The sequence below is a fragment of the Chiloscyllium plagiosum genome, unplaced genomic scaffold (assembly GCF_037043375.1).
Source record: "Chiloscyllium plagiosum isolate Xiang-an unplaced genomic scaffold, Cpla_swu_hap1 HiC_scaffold_14, whole genome shotgun sequence".
Classification (NCBI taxonomy): Eukaryota; Metazoa; Chordata; class Chondrichthyes; order Orectolobiformes; family Hemiscylliidae; genus Chiloscyllium; species Chiloscyllium plagiosum.
Window position 1 is genome coordinate 72,297,782 of NW_028270152.1, and position 20,297 is coordinate 72,318,078.

General features: G+C 42.3%; 1 protein-coding gene across 3 annotated transcripts in view; it reads right to left on the reverse strand.

Annotated features, from left to right (window-relative positions):
- Positions 1–11,494: 11,494 nt before the first annotated feature.
- The window catches only part of LOC122559142 (protein SSUH2 homolog), a 52,355-nt gene continuing 43,552 nt past the window's right edge, over positions 11,495–20,297 (reverse strand). For all 3 annotated transcript variants that reach the window (XM_087994525.1, XM_043708488.2, XM_043708489.2), the window contains 3 exons: positions 15,962–16,067; positions 14,803–14,910; positions 11,495–13,589 (listed from right to left, as the gene is read on the reverse strand). In XM_087994525.1, coding sequence (XP_087850651.1) covers positions 13,449–13,589; positions 14,803–14,910; positions 15,962–16,067 — 355 coding nt within the window. In that variant the 3' untranslated portion in view covers positions 11,495–13,448. The remainder of the gene's footprint in view (positions 13,590–14,802; positions 14,911–15,961; positions 16,068–20,297) is intronic.

Here is a 20,297-nt window from a genome sequence, read left to right on the forward strand (position 1 = left end):
CAACCACTTTTGCCTTCCTCTCTCTTCACCTGTGTACTTTAATCATTACCCCTACCCTCCTTCATCCTTCATGATTGAATTTTCCCAAACCAATTTTTGGGTTTTTGGGAATGAATACATCTACTGCCCCAATATATTTGGCCCAGCACTGTTTCACAGTGAGCTCTGCTGTACAGCCAACAGTCTTTACACATTAAAAAATACATTTTGTGTATTGGGGTTGGGATATCCTGATTAGCACGGCTGAAATGTAGGATTTTTCTTTCTTTATACAGAAGCACTGGCAGACAGCTCATCAAATTTGGATTTCCCTTCATTGTCCCAGTTGGTGGAAGCAACTTCACAAGAAAACTTTATCGTTGCTTAGTTAGTGTACAGGCTGTCTGTCTGTAGGCTGTCTGTTGCTGCATGGGTTGATGGTACATTCTGTTAGTTTACACCTTTGATAGGCAGCCTGTTAGTATATGGGCAGTCGGTACAGAGTGTATGAGTTGTCTGAGGACACAGTCTGTCAGTACACAGAGTGTGTGGCAAGTGATGTTTGTTTAATGGCAGCCACAGATTACACACAAAGGCACTTACAGCAGAAGTAAACATTGTATAACTATGTCAAGTCAACCAGAATACTACAGGTAAAATTACATTTCTCCTTTTTCATTAAAAAAAACGCATGCACTATCATTTGCAGTTATAAGTTATATAAGTTATCCAACATATGTAGTCACAAAGAAAATGATTAGTCATTAACAATAAATGTATTCAACTTTGGTCAGTCTCTAAAAATGGATTGTATACATTGTCTTTAAACTGTGCATGTCTCCGAGTGGCAAGCATACTGACAGGACATTTTGGTTAGGCCACTTTTGGAATATTGTGTACATTCCTGTTCTTCCTCCTGTAGGAAGGGTGTTGTGAAACTTGAAAGGATTCAAAAAGGATTTACAAGGATGTTGCCAGGGTTTGAGCTATAGGGAGTGGCTGAATAGGCTGGGTCTGTTTTCCCTGGAGCATCGAAGGCTGAGGAGTTTATAGATGTTTGTAGAGCTCTATAAAATCATGAAGGGCATGGATAGGGTAAATAGTCAAGGTATTTTCTCTGGGATGGGGGATTCCAGAACTAGAGGGCATAGGTTTAAGGTGAAAGGGGAAATATTTAACAGGGACCTAAGGGGCAACTTTTCCACACAAAGGGTGGTGCATATATGGAATGAGCCAGAGGCAGTGGTGGAGACTGGTACAATTACAACATTTAAAAGGTATCTGGATGGGTACATGAATAGGAAGGGTTTAGAGGGATATGTGCCAAGTGCTGGTAAATGGGACTAGATTAGTTTGAGATATCTGGTTGGCATGGATGAGTTGGACCGAAGGGCCTGTTTCCGTGTCGTCCATCTCTATGACTCTATGTGTTGTCATTGGCTGTTCTTCTGGTTTCAGCACATTCTTGGAGTGATAATTCTTCTCCATCAGTGTCATTTTGTTGAAAATGCTATTTGTGGTAACTGTTATCGTTGATCCATTTCTGTCACTGGGGAACAGTGAACCTCTGGAGTTCATGGTCCTTTGATACTCTGTGCAGGCTGGTGAGATCACTTGTTCTTGATCCAGTGTTATCTCAACTAGGACTTAGGCAGCGCAGATGTGACATAATATCTAGTCTTTCACGTTCACTGTGTCTATTTGAGGTGATGAGGAGGAAATGAAGACTGCAGATGCTGGCGATCAGCGTCAAACATTGTGATACTGGAAAAGCACAGTAGGTCAGGCAGCGTCCGAGGAGCAGGAGAGTTGATATTTTGGGCATAAGCCCTTCATCAGGAATGTGGACTTACGCCTGAAATGTCGATTCTTCTGCTCTTCAGATGCTGCCTGACCTGCTGTGCTTTTCCAGCACCACACTTTTTGATGATGGCCATTTAGGTGACAACCATTCTATTCAGGACCAAGGTTTCTGTGTGAGTTGATTAAGAATGTTAAACATTTGCACTTTCCAATGCATATTTCTCCAATGCCTTGGCAGCTTTATCAAAGTTATATTTGGATTTCTGTCATTTCATTTTGATTTTGTTACTCATGCCCATTAATACATCTGGTTTCAAATGACAGGACAGACTGCAGGTAATCTGTGTATGCATTGATGATAACACTGCATATGTTGCTGAGACCAGGGGTTGGGCTCTGATGGGAATGGGACAAAAGGGAGGAGAGGTAGCATGTAAGGAAGGCTTGCACCAGGAGCAGGCTGGGGGGAGGGCGACTGGGTGCAGGATGTGGGAGGAGGAAGGCCTGCACTGGGAGTAGGCTCAGGAAAGATGCCTGCACAAGGGAGCATGGTCAGGGAGAGAGGGGAGTGTACCAGATGCCAGCCCCCATTTTGTTTAGGAGTGATGGGACTGCTGGGATAAGATTAGGAGGCTAAAGGGGGACTGGGAGAGATAGAGTTGTCTCAGAGAAAATTAAATTAACTTAGCATTCCATAATGTATGCTCCATCATTTTACATCCAGCAGTGTCATCTTTAGATAGACAGCTGCTTCCTTTTGCTTGAGAATGATTTGTTTCCTCGAGGTGACATTCATAGGATGCACAGCCTTTCCTGACTCCTCTTCTTCCCCCATTTCCTACACTATCTCTACACAATGGGTCCTTTGTGTTTCTGTATGTTATTCCATGTTTTTCTCATGTGTCCATATATTTGATTCTGTCTGTACCTGCCTATTTATGTGTTTGTGAGTGAATGTGTGTATGTGACTGTCTTTCTTTGTGTGTGTTTCTGTGCTAATAGATGACTATATTAGTTTTCATGTAAGAATGTGGGTAAATGGAGCTGAGGCCATGAAAAGATCAACCATGACCTTATTGAATGGAGGAGGAGGCTTGAAGGACCAGATGGCCTACTCCTGCCCCTATTTCTTATGTTCTTATGTGTGCCTATCTGTCTATGTGTCTGTGTGTGTTCTGCATGTACATGTGTGTGTATGTATGAGAGAGACATATCTATAAATGTATGTATTTGTGTTTGTCTTTCTGTGCATGTTTGGGTGTGTATGTTTGTTGATATATGTTTCTTTGTGAGTGTGTGCATATGCATGTGTATTCTTCTTTGTATATATGTGTTCATGGTTGTGTGTATGTGGTCTCTGTATGTGTTTTTTGATAGTTTTCAATTTGATAGAGAAGCCTCTCCATTAGGGGGCAGCACATACTCACTGTATTGCAATCTCAATGGCAGTAAGATGACATATCTAAAAAAAATTGCAAATGCTGGCGATCTGAAATAAAAACAGACATTGCTGGAGAAATTCAGCTGGAAACAGAAATTTCTGCAGAAATACAGCAGGTCTGGCACCGCCTGTGAGTGAATATTTTGAGTCTAATGCTTCAGAACTGAAAGGGGCTGGAAAACGGTGTTTTTTATACGATTGACAGTGGAACAGATTGTGAAGGTGGCCAGAGCTAAAGACAAAGGGATTGTCAGTGTTGGTGAAGGAAGATAGGAACGTGAAATGGATGTAAATGAAACTAGGAAAATGAGAAACTAGGTCAGCTCTGTTTTGAGTAAAGTCAACAATACATAGAGGTGGGGGAATATAAGGAAAATGGAGAACAGAATTCATGCCCTGAACTTGTGGAATGTAATATCCAATCCTAGAGCTGTAAAGTACATAACTGGAAGATGGGGTTTTGTTCCTCAAACTTGTTTTGTGCTTTGTTGGACAATTTCAGCAAGTCCAGGGCAGAAGTGTTAGCATGACAATATTAAATATGTTTTATTGAAGTGGCAAAGCAATTGGAAGGGTTGGAGTCATGTGGACAAAGTGGAGGTGTTCTGCAAAATTGTCACTCAGTTTGCATTTGATCTTGCTAATATAAAGGAAACTGCATGCGTGTAGTGAATATAGTAGACTAGATTGAAAGAAGTACAAGTGAAACGTTGTTTCGCCCGGGAGTTGGGGCCTTGGACAGTGAGGAGAGAGGAGGCAAGTTATGAAGTATAATATCTTCGGTGATTGAATGGTAAGGTGCAATGAGATGGACGTGTGAGAAAGTGTAAGGAATATTGGAGGAATGGATCAGGCTCTTACGGAGAGAACGGTCTCTGCAAAATGGGGGGAGGGGAACATGTGTTTGGTGGTGGCACCATGCTGGAGGTGGAGAAAATGATGGCCACAACTGAATCTGTTCCACCACACTCTCCGATAGTACCGAGAGACATCACAGGAAAAATATAATTGCCTTATGAGGATGATGTTTACTTAAATAGAAACAATGTGCAACATTATGTGGAAAAGGCAGGAGTATGGCACTAGGTTAAAATGCTCAAACAGACAGCACAGACATATGAGCCAAATTAGTTTTTTTATGATTTAGTCAAATATAATGAGGTGTTTTTACTTACAATTATTCACCCCCTACACATAATCTTAAAAATGCTTTCAAGAATCCTTACCATGAATGTTCATGAAGAAACTGTGCTTTTTTACACTGTCAATCTGCATGTGATATTCCTCCGCTACTCACATTCTTTCACCCATTCATCCAATCCTTACTGTTTACACCCAACTGAGGGATTACTTTGATACTGGAGTATTATTGCAGTCACAGGTGTCACAGGTGAGGTGCCGGAAGACCGGAGGTTGGCTAACGTGGTGTCACTGTTTAAATGAAAGATGGTCAGGACAAACCAGGGAACCAATGAGCCTGACGTTGATGGCGGACAAGTTGTTGGAGGGAGTCCTGAAGGACAGGATGTACATGTATTTGGAAAGGCAAGGACTGATTAGGGATAGTCAGCATGGCTTTGTGAGTGGGAAATCATGTCTCACAAACTTAATTCAGTTTTTTTGAAGAAGTAACAAGGAGAATTGATGAGGGCAGAGTGGTAGATATGATCTATATGGATTTCAGTAAAGCGTTCGACAAGATTCCCCATTGGAGACTAGTTAGCAAGGTTAGATCTCATGGAATACAGGGAGAACTTGCCATTTGGATACAGAACTGGCTCAAAGGTAGAAGACAGAGGGTGGTGGTGGAGGGTTGTTTTTCATACAGGAGGCCTGTGACCAGTGGAGTGCCACAAGGATCGGTGCTGGATCCACTACTTTCCATCATTTATATAAATGATTTGGATGTGAGCATAAGACGTACAGTTAGTAAGTTTACAGATGACACCAAAAGTGGACAGCAAAGAAGGTTACCTCAGATTACAACAGGATCTTGATCAGGTGGGCCAATGGGCTGAGAAGTGGCAAATGGAGTTTAATTTAGATAAATGTGAGGTGCTGCATTTTGGGAAAGCAAATCTTAGCAGGACTTATACACTTGGTGGTAAGGGAATGTTGCTAAACAAAGAGACCTTGGAGTGCAGATTCATAGCTCCTTGAAAGTGGGGTCGCAGGTAGATAGGATAGTGAAGGCGGCGTTTGGTATGCTTTCCTTTATTGGTCAGAGTATTGAGTACAGGAATTGGGAGGTCATGTTGCGGCTGTACAGGAGGTTGGTTAGGCTACTGTTGGAATATTGCGTGCAATTCTGGTCTCCTTCCGATCGGAAAGATGTTGTGAAACTTGGACGAGTTCAGAAAAGATTTACAAGAATGTTGCCAGAGTTGGAGGATTTGAGCTATAGGGGGAGGTTGAATAGGCTGGGCTGTTTTCCCTGGAGCTTAGGAGGCTGAGGGATGACCTTATAGAGGTTTACAAAATCATGAGGGGCATGAATAGGATAAATAGACAAAGTCTTTTCCCTGGGGTCGGGGAGTTCGGAACTAGAGGGCATAGGTTTAGGGTGAAGGGGGAAAGATATAAGAGAGACCTAAGGGGCAACATTTTCAAGCAGTGGGTGATACGTGTGTGGAATGAGCTGCCAGAGGAAGTGGTGGAGGCTGGTACAATTGCAACATTTAAAAGGCATCTGGATGGGTATATGAATAGGAAGTGTTTGGAGAGATATGGGCCGGGTGCTGGCAGGTGGGACTAGATTAGGTTGAGACATCTGGTTGGAATGGACAATTTGAACCAAAGGGTCTGTTTCCGTGTTGTACATCTCTATGACTCTATGAGATAGTAAACCCCACAAACCCCAGGCTCATCCCACATGAGAAAGCATCCCTCCAAATATTTGGAGGGGGGGACTGCAAATGGAACTGTGGGATGGTAGTCATATGTTAGAACAACACCAAACTTTGTTGCTGTTCCTTATCCAACCTCTTTTTACACACTTGAGAAATTGATTTTGCCTGTTGCTGTAGCATGATTGATTTGATATTGATTTTAAAAGAGACAAAGAGTTTCTTTGCATTCATAGACCTCCTAGCAGTTACACTAAAGGCACAGTAATATAAAGACAGGTATATCTGAGCATGGCTTCAGTCTGTAACTCTCATTTGCTGATAATGTATCTTGTTCATCTGGTATTGCAACAGCTGGATAGGCACAAGACTAAGGATTAGTCGGTATGCAAATGAGCAGCCATCTGAGGAAAGAGGGAGGGCATCTCCCATGATGATACCGCTACTCATTTGGGATGGGTTTCATCTGCCTAGTTTCATCTCCTCCTCCCAGTGCAGATCAAGGGCAGGAAATAGGAGATGTTCCCTAGCAAGAACACCATGGCCTTTTGTTTTCTTGATTCCTATAATAATTTCAGGCAAGTGGAGGAGTACAGTATTCAATGTCTTGAGGTGAAGTCCCCAGAGAATTTTGAGGAAATTGTTAATAGAGTGTTGGCAAAGTCTTGACAAAGTCTCCCAATGTGTATTAAAAGTCGTCTTCAAATGGGGTTTCAAGTTGACTTCATTCAGCAAGTGGACTTGAAAATGGATGTGTTTTTAAGTATATGTCACAGTAAAGCAACAACTTTGTTACCCTTGTTCAACTGGTTATTGTTCAGGGAAGTAGGTAATTGCAGTAGAAACCACCAAAATGTTCTGCAGCCTTATTAAAAAATGTTTGTAGATAATTTCATTGTCAATCAGAGCCTTAACAATCTTTAGGAATGCCCTATTTTTAGATTGTATGTAAATGTGTTTATCACAGTGGCATCAAAAAGGCTAAACCAGTGTGCAGTTCAAGATGGCATCTTGGCCAGACTGAGGCTCATTAGAGTTTAAAATATCTGTGAAAATTCCTCCTACACCAAATTTATTAAAAACCAGAGCCCTCAGACTCAGCTCCATAATCTTGAGATTCAGCTCTGTTTGTGTGTTGGTACAAATGCCAGGAACTCAGAATTGTGCAGAGGATTAGGGAGTAGGGAACAGGACAGAAAGTAAGCTGGGAAGATCAGCTCCCAACTCTGGGATTGTTCATCACAGCAATTTCCAGACATTTCAGTGGTGAGGAGACTGTGTCTTTGTACCCATGTACAAACCAAGCTGAGCTGAGCTCAAAGCTAACTACATAGGAACAGGGGAACAGGAGTAGGCCATTCAGCCTGTTGAGCCTATCCAAATCCTCCTGAAGCCACTTTACACCTTAGTCATAACACAGTTACATTTAGCTTTGCATCATTTGGAAATGTTACATTTGGTTGCCACATCTAAATCATACAGTGAACAGCTGGAGCCCAAGTACTGATCATTGCAGTCCCACTAATCACAGCCTGCCAATTGAGAATGACTCATTTATTCCTACTTTTTTTTACTTTGTTTTTCCCTGTCTTCCAGTCTCATTAGCAGCTATTCAATTTACATTCACTAAACGAGCAATGTCCTTGAACTTCTGTGGCTGTAAAACTTGGCTGTTCTACTTCCATAAATAGCCCCTTTGCAGCATTATCCATGTTGTGTGATGTATATTGCAAATAGAAAGTAAGAACTGCATTTATATGCAGTTGCAAATGCAAACTCACAGCATCCCAACTTGCTTGAAAACCAATAGTTTTGAAGTGTAGTCAGTGTTGTAAAGTAGGAAACATAGTAACAAATTTTTGTATATCAATGACAGCAGGGTAAATCACCAGATAATCTGCTTTAGGAGTTGTTCAATATAACCAGTCACAGGGCAATAAAACTACACAGAGTCAAATGGTTGTTTGTATTTAAGTTTTGATTAAATTCTTCCATTGATCTGTAATGTACTTTGTTCCACAATGTATTATAATGTGAGACTGAACTTGTCACACACTGTGGTTTAAATCTTTAATATGGTGTCACCTCAAAGGTGAAGGAGGATAGGTGACTGAGGTAAGCTGTTCACCACTGCACTGTTTCATGATGAGATGCATTCAAGTTGACTGAAATCATGAGATGTCAAAGCAGGAGTATACTCTCATTATTAACTTAACCCAGAGGTTTGAGTTTCATCAACTAGAAGAGCAGTTTTGGAAAGAAGAAAACCAGAAACCTAATGAAGATGATGTGAAGGTGCTTCCTGTCAGATAAATCCAAATGACCATTTCAGATCACTGGTCCCCAAAACTCTGAATCTTTAGTTTGTGTGAACTACCACATCACTGCCACATCTCCAAACGGCAGTTGAATTAATGGGTCCCTTATGGCATCAGTATAAAATGGGAGGGATTTTCACAGAAGGAACTTAGGAGTAGGCCACTCAATCCCTCTGTTCTGCCATTTGGTTAACTCATGAATGACCTGTATTTTAACTACATTTCCTTGTTTCCAAATTCCTTCATATCCTTTGCCTAACATAAAGTCAGGCACTCTTAGTTCCTGGATTTTCAACACTTTTTCCACATCTGTTTCTGTGAAGGATGCAAATCTCCAATTGTTTCAAGAATTCAGGTTACAGGTGAAGATTGACCTCATCAGTAAATTGCACAGTAAAGTTTAGGGCATTCCTTCAATTTAAGGAATTTTCTTCCAAAGTTTTGTCTGACATTTGGATGAATCCAGAAAATATGTTCTTTATCTCTCTTTTCACATTTCATTCTATGTTCAAATTGTGAATTTGTCTGAGAGATTGCAGGTTTTATTGAGACATTTTAACTGAGGCACTTATGAAATAATATTAAAGGCCTAACATTTATTCTCACAACCTCAAGATATCCCAGTGTTTTACAGCCATTTGAGTATGTGAATTGTATAAAATGATGGCAGCCAATTTGCGCACAGCAAGAAGACAATAGACAATAGATAATAGGTGCAGGAGTAGGCCATTCTGCCTTTCGAGCCTGCACCACCATTCAATATGATCATGGCTGATTATCCTTAATCAGTATCCTGTTCCTGCCTTATCTCCATAACCCTTGATTCCACAATCCTTGAGAGCGCTATCCAACTCTTTCTTAAATGAATCCAGAGACTGGGCCTCCACTGCCCTCTGGGGCAGAGCATTCCACACAGCCACCACTCTCTGGGTGAAGAAGTTTTTCCGCATCTCCTAAATGGTCTACCCCGTATTTTTAAGCTGTGTCCTCTGGTTCGGCACTCACCCATCAGCGGAAACATGTTTCCTGCCTCCAAAGTGTCCAATCCTTTAATAATCTTATATGTCTCAACCAGATCCCCTCTCAGTCTTCTAAACTCAAGGGTATACAAGCCCAGTCGCTCCAGTCTTTCAGTGTAAGGTATTCCTGCTATTCCAGGAATTGACCTCGTGAACCTATGCTGCACTCCCTCAATAGCCAGAATGTCTTTCCTCAAATTTGGAGACCAGAACTGCACACAGTACTCCAGGTGTGGTCTCACCAGGGCACTGTACAGCTGCAGAAGAACCTCTTTGTTTCTATACTCAATCCCTCTTGTTATGAAGGCCAGCATGCTATTAGCCTTCTTCACTACCTGCTGTGCCTGCATGCTTACCTTCATTGACTGGTGTACAAGAACACCCAGATCTCTCTGTACTGCCCCTTTACCTAAATTGATTCCATTTAGGAAGTAATCTGCCTTCCTGTTCTTGCCACCAAAGTGGATAACCATACATTTATCCACATTAAACTACATCTGCCATGCATCTGACCACTCACCTAACTTGTCCAGGTCACCCTGTAATCTCCTAACATCCTCATCACATTTCATCCTGCCACCCAGTTTAATATCATCAGCAAATTTGCTAATGTTATTGCTAATATAATCTTCTATATCATTAACATATATTGTAAAAAGCTGCGGTACCAGTACTGATCCCTGCGGTACCCCACTGGTCACTGCCTGCCATTCCAAAATGGAGCCGATTATCACTAGTCTTTGTTTCCTATCAGCTAACCAACTTTCAATCCAATTTAGTACTTTGCCCCCAATACCATACGCCCTAATTTTGCTCACTAACCTCCTATGTGGGACTTTATCAAAAGCTTTCTGAAAGTCCAGGTACACTACATCTACTGGATCTCCCTCGACACAAATAACATGATACTGAACCAAATAATCTGTTTTTCGTGCTATGGAAAGGTTCTGTTGTAGGAAAGGTTTTGGAAAGGATTTATAAGAGATCAGATTTGTAACCATCTAGCAAGCAACAATTTGATTTCAGATAGTCAACATGGTTTCGTCAAGGGCAGATCGTGTCTCACAAACCTCACTGAGTTTTTGAGAAGGTGAGCAAGCATGTAGATGAGGGTAGGGCAGTTCACATGGTATACATGGACTTCAGTAAAGCCTTTGATAAGGTTCCACATGGTAGGCTGTTGGAGAAAATGCAGAGGCATGGGATTGAGGTGATTTAGCAGTTTGGATTAGAAACTGGCTTTCTGAAAGAAGACAGCAAGTGGTGGTTGATGGAAAACATTCAGCCTGGAGTCCGGTTACTAGTGGTGTGCCACAAGGATCTGTGATCCCTGAAAGTTGCCACCCAGGTTGATAGTGCTGTTAAGAAGGCATACGGTGTGTTAGGTTCATTGGTAGAGGGATTGAGTTCCGGGACCGCAATATCATGCTGCAACTACACAAAACGCTAGTGCGGCCGCACTTGGAATATTGTGTACAGTTCTGGTCCCCATATTTCGGGAAGGATGTGGAAGCATTGGAAAAGGTGCAGAGGAGATTTACCAGGATGTTGCCTGGTCTGGAGGGAAGGCTTTGTGAGGAAAGGCTGAGAGACTTAGGTCTGCTGTCATTGGAAAGAAGACTAAGAGGGGATTTGATAGAAACAAACAAGATGATCAGAGGATTAGATAGGGTAGACAGTGAAAGTCTGTTTCCTAGGATGATGACGTCAGCTCGTAAGAGGGGGCATAACTACAAATTGAGGGGTGATAGATTTAAGACAGATGTCAGAGACAGGTTCTTTACTCAGAGTGGTAAGGGTGTGGAATGCCCTACCTGCCAATGTAATTAACTCAGCCACATTAGGGAGATTTAAACAATTCTTGGATAAGCACATGGATGATGATGGTATAGTGTAGGGGGACGAGCTGAGAACAGTTCACAGGTTGGCACAACATCAAGGGCTGAACGGGCCTGTTTTGCGCTGTATTGTTTTATGTTCTATGAATGATGAACATTGAACAAGACACCATGTAAGTATGCCTCTAACAGGATGTTTTACCTGATGCAGTATTATTTATGTTATCACCCATAAACTAAAAACTGGGGATCGATTTTGTGGTTGTTGAAGAATCCAACAGACATTTATTACAAATAACTATTATGTACAAACATTACATTTCTCAGGTACATATATGTTATAGCTAACAGCAATTTATTAGGTTCAACAAAGAAGCATGCTTCCAGTCGAGGGTCATGTCTGAAATTATCCAAAATAAGATTAATAGGAGATCTGTATACCTTCAGATTACATGCTATGATACAATGATGATATCATGAGCACGTCTGTTAAAGGCATACAGACAAACTGACCATGAGATCTAATACAGATGTTGGAGTCAAATAAAAGCAAAATACTGTAGATGCTGCAAATTTGAAACAGACAGTACTGAAAAGTCATATCACACTTAAAGTTAACTTTGTTTTTCTCTCTCCATGGGTGCTGCCAGACACTGAAGTCAAACCCTGCTCTTCCTTCAAACAGTGCTATCAAATCTTTTTTTTCCCACCCAAGAGAGTGGATGGGCCCCCAGTTTAACATTTCATAGAAAATATGGCTCTGACAACACCCTTGCTACTGTACTGGGATGTCAGCCCAGATTTTGTTCTTAAACTCTTGAGTAGGAGCTTCAAGATTCTTTATGACAATAAGTTTTAGGACAGATGTTAAGGAAGGGTCTCATTTACTAAGAATGCGAAAGCACATTTCAGCCCTCTAGAGGCAGTCTCAAAGCATTGCCAAACCCATAGCCATATCCAAATAACTGGCATTAACATTGAGGATACTCTTAGGCCACAACTAAGAGGCCATAACTACATAGCAGCAGGAACTAGTCCAGTTATATTGAAGCACTGCCTCCAGAGTCACCTATGTATCAACCAATGAGTAGGTAGGGTTGGGCTTGAGAATGTTTGAATCTATGACTAAAAATACAGCAGAGTGTCCTGTGTGCTGTAGGATTTTACTTTAGCAAATTATAGGAGGTGGAGGATAGTCACAGAGCACAAAGTCTGGGCAGAAAATAAATCCCAGTCGCTTTACAGCAGTAAAGGTCGCCCATGTAATCATCTCATTCTGGCTGGGATCAGTGCTGTCACTGCATGTGGCTGTTGTGATATAAATGCAGGATGAGGATGGAGGCTGGTGAAGGGGCTTGTTAGAGATTAACATTCAGGCTGACAGGGTAAAACAGCAGGAAGCATCTGCTGGATGGAAACTTGGGCTCACTGCCACTATTATATACTCATGGCAATGTGCTCGACAATGCTAAGATAAAACACTAATAGACTATTAATAAACTAATCTTTATTTATAAAGTGAATGGTATTAATTTATACCACATGCATTCATTTACTTAGACACCAGTAAACATGTGGCACAATTTATTGGACCCTGAGGTCTACAAGTGGCGCCCGTATGCCAGGATCACAGACTCCAAATCTACTGTAGTGTAAACTGTGCCTTAACATTCACAGAGAACAATAGGACTTTATAAGAGTAGGAAATTCAGAGAGTACTTTACAATTAAATGATATGTCTTTTTTCCATAGCATTGGTCCTGGTTCTGGCTGCCTTGGTCTACAGCTCCTCCAAATGTAATTTCTATTGAGGATTGAGATCAGAAGATATACGGAACTGGCTTTTGACTCATTATTATGTGGCTTATGCTGTCGTGTGAGATCTACACCCCGCCCATACAAATTACTGCTACCAAAATACCTCTGCAGCCATGACCAATGAACCAGCTTCAAAAACTTGCAATTGGCAAAGAGGTGTTTAACTGATTAACCTGCTTTGTGCCAGTGTTATTGAGGAAGATGTAATGGTCCTAACAAGCAAAGAACCAACCCTTTATTCTTCCCAATAATATTGAAAACTCTTAGACCCTCCCCTGTCCAACAACCCTCATCCCCTTTCTCTGAGCTGGCTGCACACTTGGGGGTGTGTGAAGCAGAGGGGCCCAGGTTAAGGTTTTCCTTAGAAGGATGCTGAAGGCTGGCGATCAGAGAATGGTGCACTGGCATTTGCTGGGATAGTCTGGAGCATAGACATTGTTTTCTGTGCCATACACAAAGTAGCTGTTCTCTTGTCCTTTCCACTGGAAGTGCACCTTGGTTACAGGAATCAATTCAATTGTCTGTCGCTGTAATACAAGATAGAAATGATTATTTATGTGTTGAATAAGGAAGAGGTGAACAAAACACAATAAACACAATTTCATACTGAACTGCAATTTTACCCCTTCCACCTACCCAGGATCATGCTCTAAAAGGTCTGCATCTTCTCTTGTTCATCTTGCTATTACTAGCTGAGCAATGATCTCCTGAATGCATTTTAAGAATTCAGTGCCCTCTGTACCTATTTACACAGGAACACAGAAAATAGGAGTAGGAGTAAGCCATTTGGTCCTTTAGGCCTGCTTCACCTTCAATTTGATCATAGCCAATCATCCAACACGTTCAATGTTTTGGCCTTAGCCACTTTATGTGGCATAGAATTCTACAGATTCTCCACTTTCTGGATAAAGAACTTTCTTCTCATCTCTGTCCTCAATGATCTACTCCACATCCTTTGACTATGATCCCTGGAACTGGACACAGAACAATATTAGGATAGTTGAAATCTTCTACTATTACTTGCCTGTTGTTTCTGACTTTCTTGACAATTTGCCCTTCTAACTCCAACTCACTGTTTGGGGATCCACATTCCCAACAGTGTGACTGACCGTTTTCTGAGGCTGAACTGGTATGGCCTTATTTGATACTCCTTCCAGCACATCAGCCCTCCTTACAGCTGTGATGGCACATCCATTTTATTTCTTAAAACCAAACTCTTTGGCCAAGCTACTAGTGATCTGTCCTAACATTTCCTTAATTGGTTCAGTGTCAAATGTGAGTTGACCATTCCTCTTGTGAAGTATCTTTTGATGTCTTTTCAATGCAAGTTGTTATTATGGTGAAGGCAAAACAGCAGCAAATGATCACAGGACAAGGTCACAGACACTGATCAGTGGCACTGCCTCCAAGTGCTAGGGACCTGGGTTCAATTCCACCCTTAGGTAACTGTCTGTGTGGAGTTTGCACATTCTGCCCTTGTCTGCATGGGTTTTCTCCGGATGCTCCAGTTTCCTCCCACAGTCCAAAGATGTGCAGGTTAGCTGGATTGCCGTAGTATCCAGGGATGTGCTGGTTAGGTGGATTAGCCATGGGAAGAGAAGGATTACAGGGATAAGGTAGGGAGTTGGGTTTGGATGAGATGCTGTTTGGAGGGTCGGTGTGGACTTGATGGGCCAAATGGTCTGCTTCCACAGTTTGGTGATATAGGGTTGTGTTGGTGGGTCTCTGGCCCATTCTCACCTGCTGAAGTATACATGCTGTTCTGCCAAACTTTTCCTGGTGTTCTTGAACACCTTGCTGGGAAATCTGATCAATTAAAGAGTCTGGAAAACCAACTATAGTGTAGACCTCAGGGAAAAAAAAACAAAACAGGATTAGAGGAGTTATAACATTTGCAGCATCAAGCCCCCTGATTTTCTCCAATCTTCTTTTCTTTCACTTGTGACTTTTTTTTTGTTTGTGCGTGTACTCACCAAGATGAAGCATCTGGCAATTTTGTTACCCAGAATCAGCACCAGAAATCTCTAAACTGGATACTGTGTTTTACTGATAAGGGTCATTGTTACAGTGCGAGGAATGAAAAGAATTAGATGGGAGTTTAGATCAAGCTGGAATTAATGGTTAGGGAACATAGATGGCAACTATCAATATTTTACATTGTTAATTGTTTCAACTTATGTCAGTTTTTCTTTAAGGAAAGATACTTTGATTTCATTGAGATTGAAGGGCCTCAGTATCAACCAATCATACCAAATTGTTTCGGAGCCTGTCAGAACCAATCAGATTAGTTAGAATGTTGATAAGAAGACAAGAAATACATATATTTACATATGCCTTACACAACCATGTGGTGTCCTGAAGCATTTCTGAGCCAGTTATGTGCCTTTGACACATTCTCATTTTTGTAACTTGGGAAATGCAGCAGTCAATTTGTACACAGGAAGATTCCACAAACTATAATTAGACGACTTACTTAGGACGTTAATTGAGGGCTAAGTATTGACCAAGGCACCAAGGAGAACTCACTCTTTGAAAAAATGACTTGGCAATTTTTACATCCACCAGCGAATGAAGGTGGGAATATGATACGACATTTTTTTGACACAGAGATTACCCAAGCACATTAAAAAACATTTGGAATAATCTCTCTGCAAAGAATTCAGTGAAATCCTGCAATTGTTGCCATGTATATACTGGGATAAGAGGACTGCTTGCATTTTATTATATAATAAAGATTGTACCTCAATACCACGTGGATGCACATTCAGAACCCGTCAAGAGCTGTTTTCTCTGATCATTTATTACATTGCAGCTTAACAACACAACAACAGAGAAGACAACTGTCCAACAGGTAGAAATATGACAATAAACAGCATGTCCAGAAATGTTCCCCTCTTACTTGATAGCTTTCATCAGCAAACACATTCTGTCCAGACACTTCATTGAAGAGTGCCACAGGAAGTCCGATTTGTTGGTCAGCCACTTGTTCAAAGACATTATTGGTCCTGGATCAAACACAACAACAGATTCATTGATGGCACACAGGTCAGGAGAGTACACCATTGTGCTCTGATCAATATTTAACCATTAATTAATGTATGAACTAAGTCACTTATGAATTTTGCTTGTGGGATCTTGCTGTGTTTAAATTGGAGGCTGCATTTCTTGGACCACGAGGTGTATAGGTGGGAGTGGAAGTATGGTGTAGGGGTGGGAGAGGTCGGGATGTATGGGTGGGATTTGGTGTGGGGTGTAGGGATGGAAGTGATGTGGAGTGGGAATGGGTAGGGGTGGGAGTGGGTGTCAGTTGTAGGGGTGAGAATGGGTGTAGGGTATAGGTTGGGAGTGGGTTCAGGGTCTATGGGTGGGAATGGCTGTGGAGTGGAAGTGGATGTGGCATGGGAATGGGTAGGGATGGGAATGGGTGCCAGATGGAGGGGAGGGAGTGGTGTGTTGGATGGGAGTGGATGTGGGATGTAGAGGTGTGAGTGGGTGTAAGGATGGGAGTGGGGTGCGGGGATGGGAATGATTTTGTGGGCTATGGGGGTGGGAATGAGTGGGGTTGTCAGGTGGGAGTGTGTGTAGTGTGTAGGGATGGAACAAGTGCAGTGTTTAGGGGTTGGAGTGAGGCCCCAAGATATGTATTTTGCAGCCTGATCCATATGGGGTAATCATTGAAACAACAACCATCATGGTTTGTCAACCTAGAGATGCTGAGGCCAATTGTGACCTCTCTCCAGCCCCAATATTTAGATCCAACTAGTCAATTCAAACGTTAAAAACATTACCCTCACTGTTGATCTGGGTGTAGAATGTCCCGTGTGAGATACTGTGAATGCAATATCTACAATTCTGCTCAATTTTAGCAGTGTTGCTAAGACAAGTTCACCAACACTGATTTAAGGAATGTGAGAGAATCTGGAGATTGGGAAGGGCGAATTCAGCTGGGCGGTGGTGTGTGTGGAGCTCCAGTATGGAGCTGTTGGTCCAAATGGCCTTTGTCTGTGCTGCAAATTGTAAAACAACATAAAGATATGAATAGTGCAGGTGAAATAAGCAGCAAAATGAGACAGTAACAGATAATAAGAGATCCATACTGTCTCATGTAACCAAACGCGGAAGAATTGGAACACACTAGCAAGTTACCAGTGATGTACTCCCAGCTATTTCCTCCCACAGTCCAAAAATGTGCAGGTTAGGTGAATTGGCCATGCTATATTAGATTAGATTAGATTACTTACAGTGTGGAAACAGGCCCTTCGGCCCAACAAGTCCACACCGAACCGCCGAAGCGCAACCCACCCATACCCCTACATTTACCCCTTACCTAACACTACGGGCAATTTAGCATGGCCAATTCACCTGACCTGCACATCTTTGGACTGTGGGAGGAAACCGGAGCACCCGGAGGAAACCCACGCAGACACGGGGAGAACGTGCAAACTCCACACAGTCAGTCGCCTGAGGCGGGAATTGAACCCGGGTCTCTGACGCTGCGAGGCAGCAGTGCTAACCACTGTACCACCGTGCCGCCCACACATATTGCCCGTAGTGTTAGGTGAAGGGGTAAACACAGGAGAATGGGTCTGGGTGGGTGCGCTTCGGTGGGTTGGTGTGGACTTGTTGGGCCGAAGGGCCTGTTTCCACACTAAGTAATCTAATCTAATCTAATCTAATCTAATCTAATCTAATCTAATCTATCTGAATCAGTCCATTATGATCTTTGATGACCAGATCTCAATAGCACCACATGCGACAGGCTGCCTTTTATTAGTGGTTATATGAACTGGCTATTTGGAAGTAGTTGAGGGGTGAGAGGGAAAGACAGAATCATTACACAGGGATTAAAGTGGGTGACAACAAAAAAGATCTTAAAGTCTCTTGTGTCAGGGAACAATTCGTATTATAGTATGAGGAAGTGGAATATTAAAGTACTTCTTACAATCTGTAGTGAAAATGAATGCTTCTCAGCTACTTCAAGAGGGTAGAAACAGGAGAATATCCTTTTGTTTCTTGTCTTTTACTGTTGTATCAAACTATCAAAATGGCCTTAGCACTTCAGCATTCAATGTAATTAGTGCACGTACTACAGGGTGAAGTCCTCGTAACAACACAACATGGCAATGCTGAATTACATCCACATGAAATGAAGCAAAGTTGAAGAGTACGGAGAGATTGGAAAAGCATCAAAAAGAGCAGGATTTCACATTCGAAAACTTGGAATTCCACCAAGAGGTGAATATTCGCATCCCGGGAATAATATGGAATTAAAAGTTGCCTTAATAGCGACCTTGTAACCACTGTCAATTGCTGTTAAAAGCCACCTGGGTCACTAATATCCATTAGGGAAAGGAATTAACTGTCCTTACCCAGTTAAGTTTGACTTCAGAACCACAGCAATGTGGTTGATCCTTGGGTAATAAATAATGGCCTAGCCAGTGACACTGACATTCCATGAACAAGTCCCTTGGTAAGACAGAAAGGATATTTACTGCAGAGATCAGCACCAGCAACATGTTCCCTACTGTAAATAACGGATTGATTTTGCTCACACCACTTGTGCTGGCTCTGGATTTTCCACTGGTCAGTCAGTTGTTACACCAGTGTTGATGGGATTACACATAGAGTTTCTGTGGGAACCTCATCATAGCAGATTTTAAAAGAATTGCCCTGAAAATTGAATTTTCTGTTGGGCAATTCCCCTACACCTGGAACCCTCTGAAAGTCTCTATAAAAATAGAAGATTTCAGACAGTTCCGATGAAATTAAGTAAAATAGTCAGTCAGAGATGTACAGCATGGAAACAGACTCTTCGGTCCAACCTGTCCATGCCAACCAGATATCCCAACCCAATCTAGTCCCGCCTGCCAGCACCTGGCCCATATCCCGCCAAACCCTTCCTATTCATATACCCACCCAAATGCATCTTAAATGTAGCAATTGTACCAGCCTCCACCACACACTCTGGCAGCTCATTCCATACACTCTGCGTGAAAATGTTACCCCTTAGGTCTCTTTTATATCTTTCCCCTCTCGCCCTAAACCTATGCCCTCTAGTTCTGGACTCCCTGACCCCAGGGAAAAGACTTTTGTCTATTTATCCTATCCATGCCCTTCATAATTTTGTAAACCTCTATAAGGTCTCCCCTCAGCCTCCGACACTCCAGGGAAAACAGCCCCAGCCTGTTCAGCCTCTCCCTGTAGCTCAGATCCTCCACCTCTGGCAACATCCTTGGAAATCTTTTCTGAACCCTTTCAAGTTTCACAACATCTTTCCGATAGGAAGGAGACCAGAATTGCATGCAATATTCCAACAGTGGCCTAACCAATGTCCTGTACAGTCGCAACATGACCTCCCAGCTCCTGTACTCAATACTCTGACCAATAAAGGAAAGCATACCAAAGCTCTCTTCACTATCCTATCTACCTGCGACTTCACTTTCGAGGAGCTATGAACCTGCAATCCAAGGTCGCTTTGTTCAGCAACACACCCTAGGACCTTACCATTAAGTGTATAAGTCCTGCTAAGATTTGCTTTCCCAAAATGCAGAACCTCGCATTTATTTGAATTAAACTACATCTGCCACTTCTCAGCCCATTGGCCCATCTGGTCAAGATCCTGTTGTAATCTGAGGTAACCCTCTTCGCTGTCCACTACACCTCCAATTTTGGTGTCATCTGCAAACTTAATAACAGTACCTCTTATGCTCGCACCCAAATCATTTATGTAAATGACAAAAAGTAGGGGGCCCAGCACCGATCCTTGTGGCACTTCACTGGTCACAGGCCTCCAATCTGAAAAACAACCTTCCACCACCACCCTCGGTCTTCTACCTTTGAGCCAGTTCTGTATCTAAATGACTAGTTCTACCTGTATTCCATGAGATCTAACCTTCCTAATCAGTCTCCCACGGGGAACCTTGTCGAAAGCCTTACTGAAGTCCATATAGATCACATCTACTGACCTGCCCTCATCAATCTTCATTGTTACGTCTTCAAAAAACTCAATCACGTTTGTGAGACATGATTTCCCACACACAAATCCATGTTCACTATCCCGAATCAGTCCTTGCCTTTCCAAATACATGTACATCCTGTCCCTCAGGATTCCCTCCAACAACTTGCCCACCACCGAGGTCAGGCTCACCGGTCTATAGTTCCCTGGCTTGTCTTTACCGCCCTTCTTAAACAGTGGCACCACGTTTGCCATCCTCTAGTTTTCCAGCACCTCACCT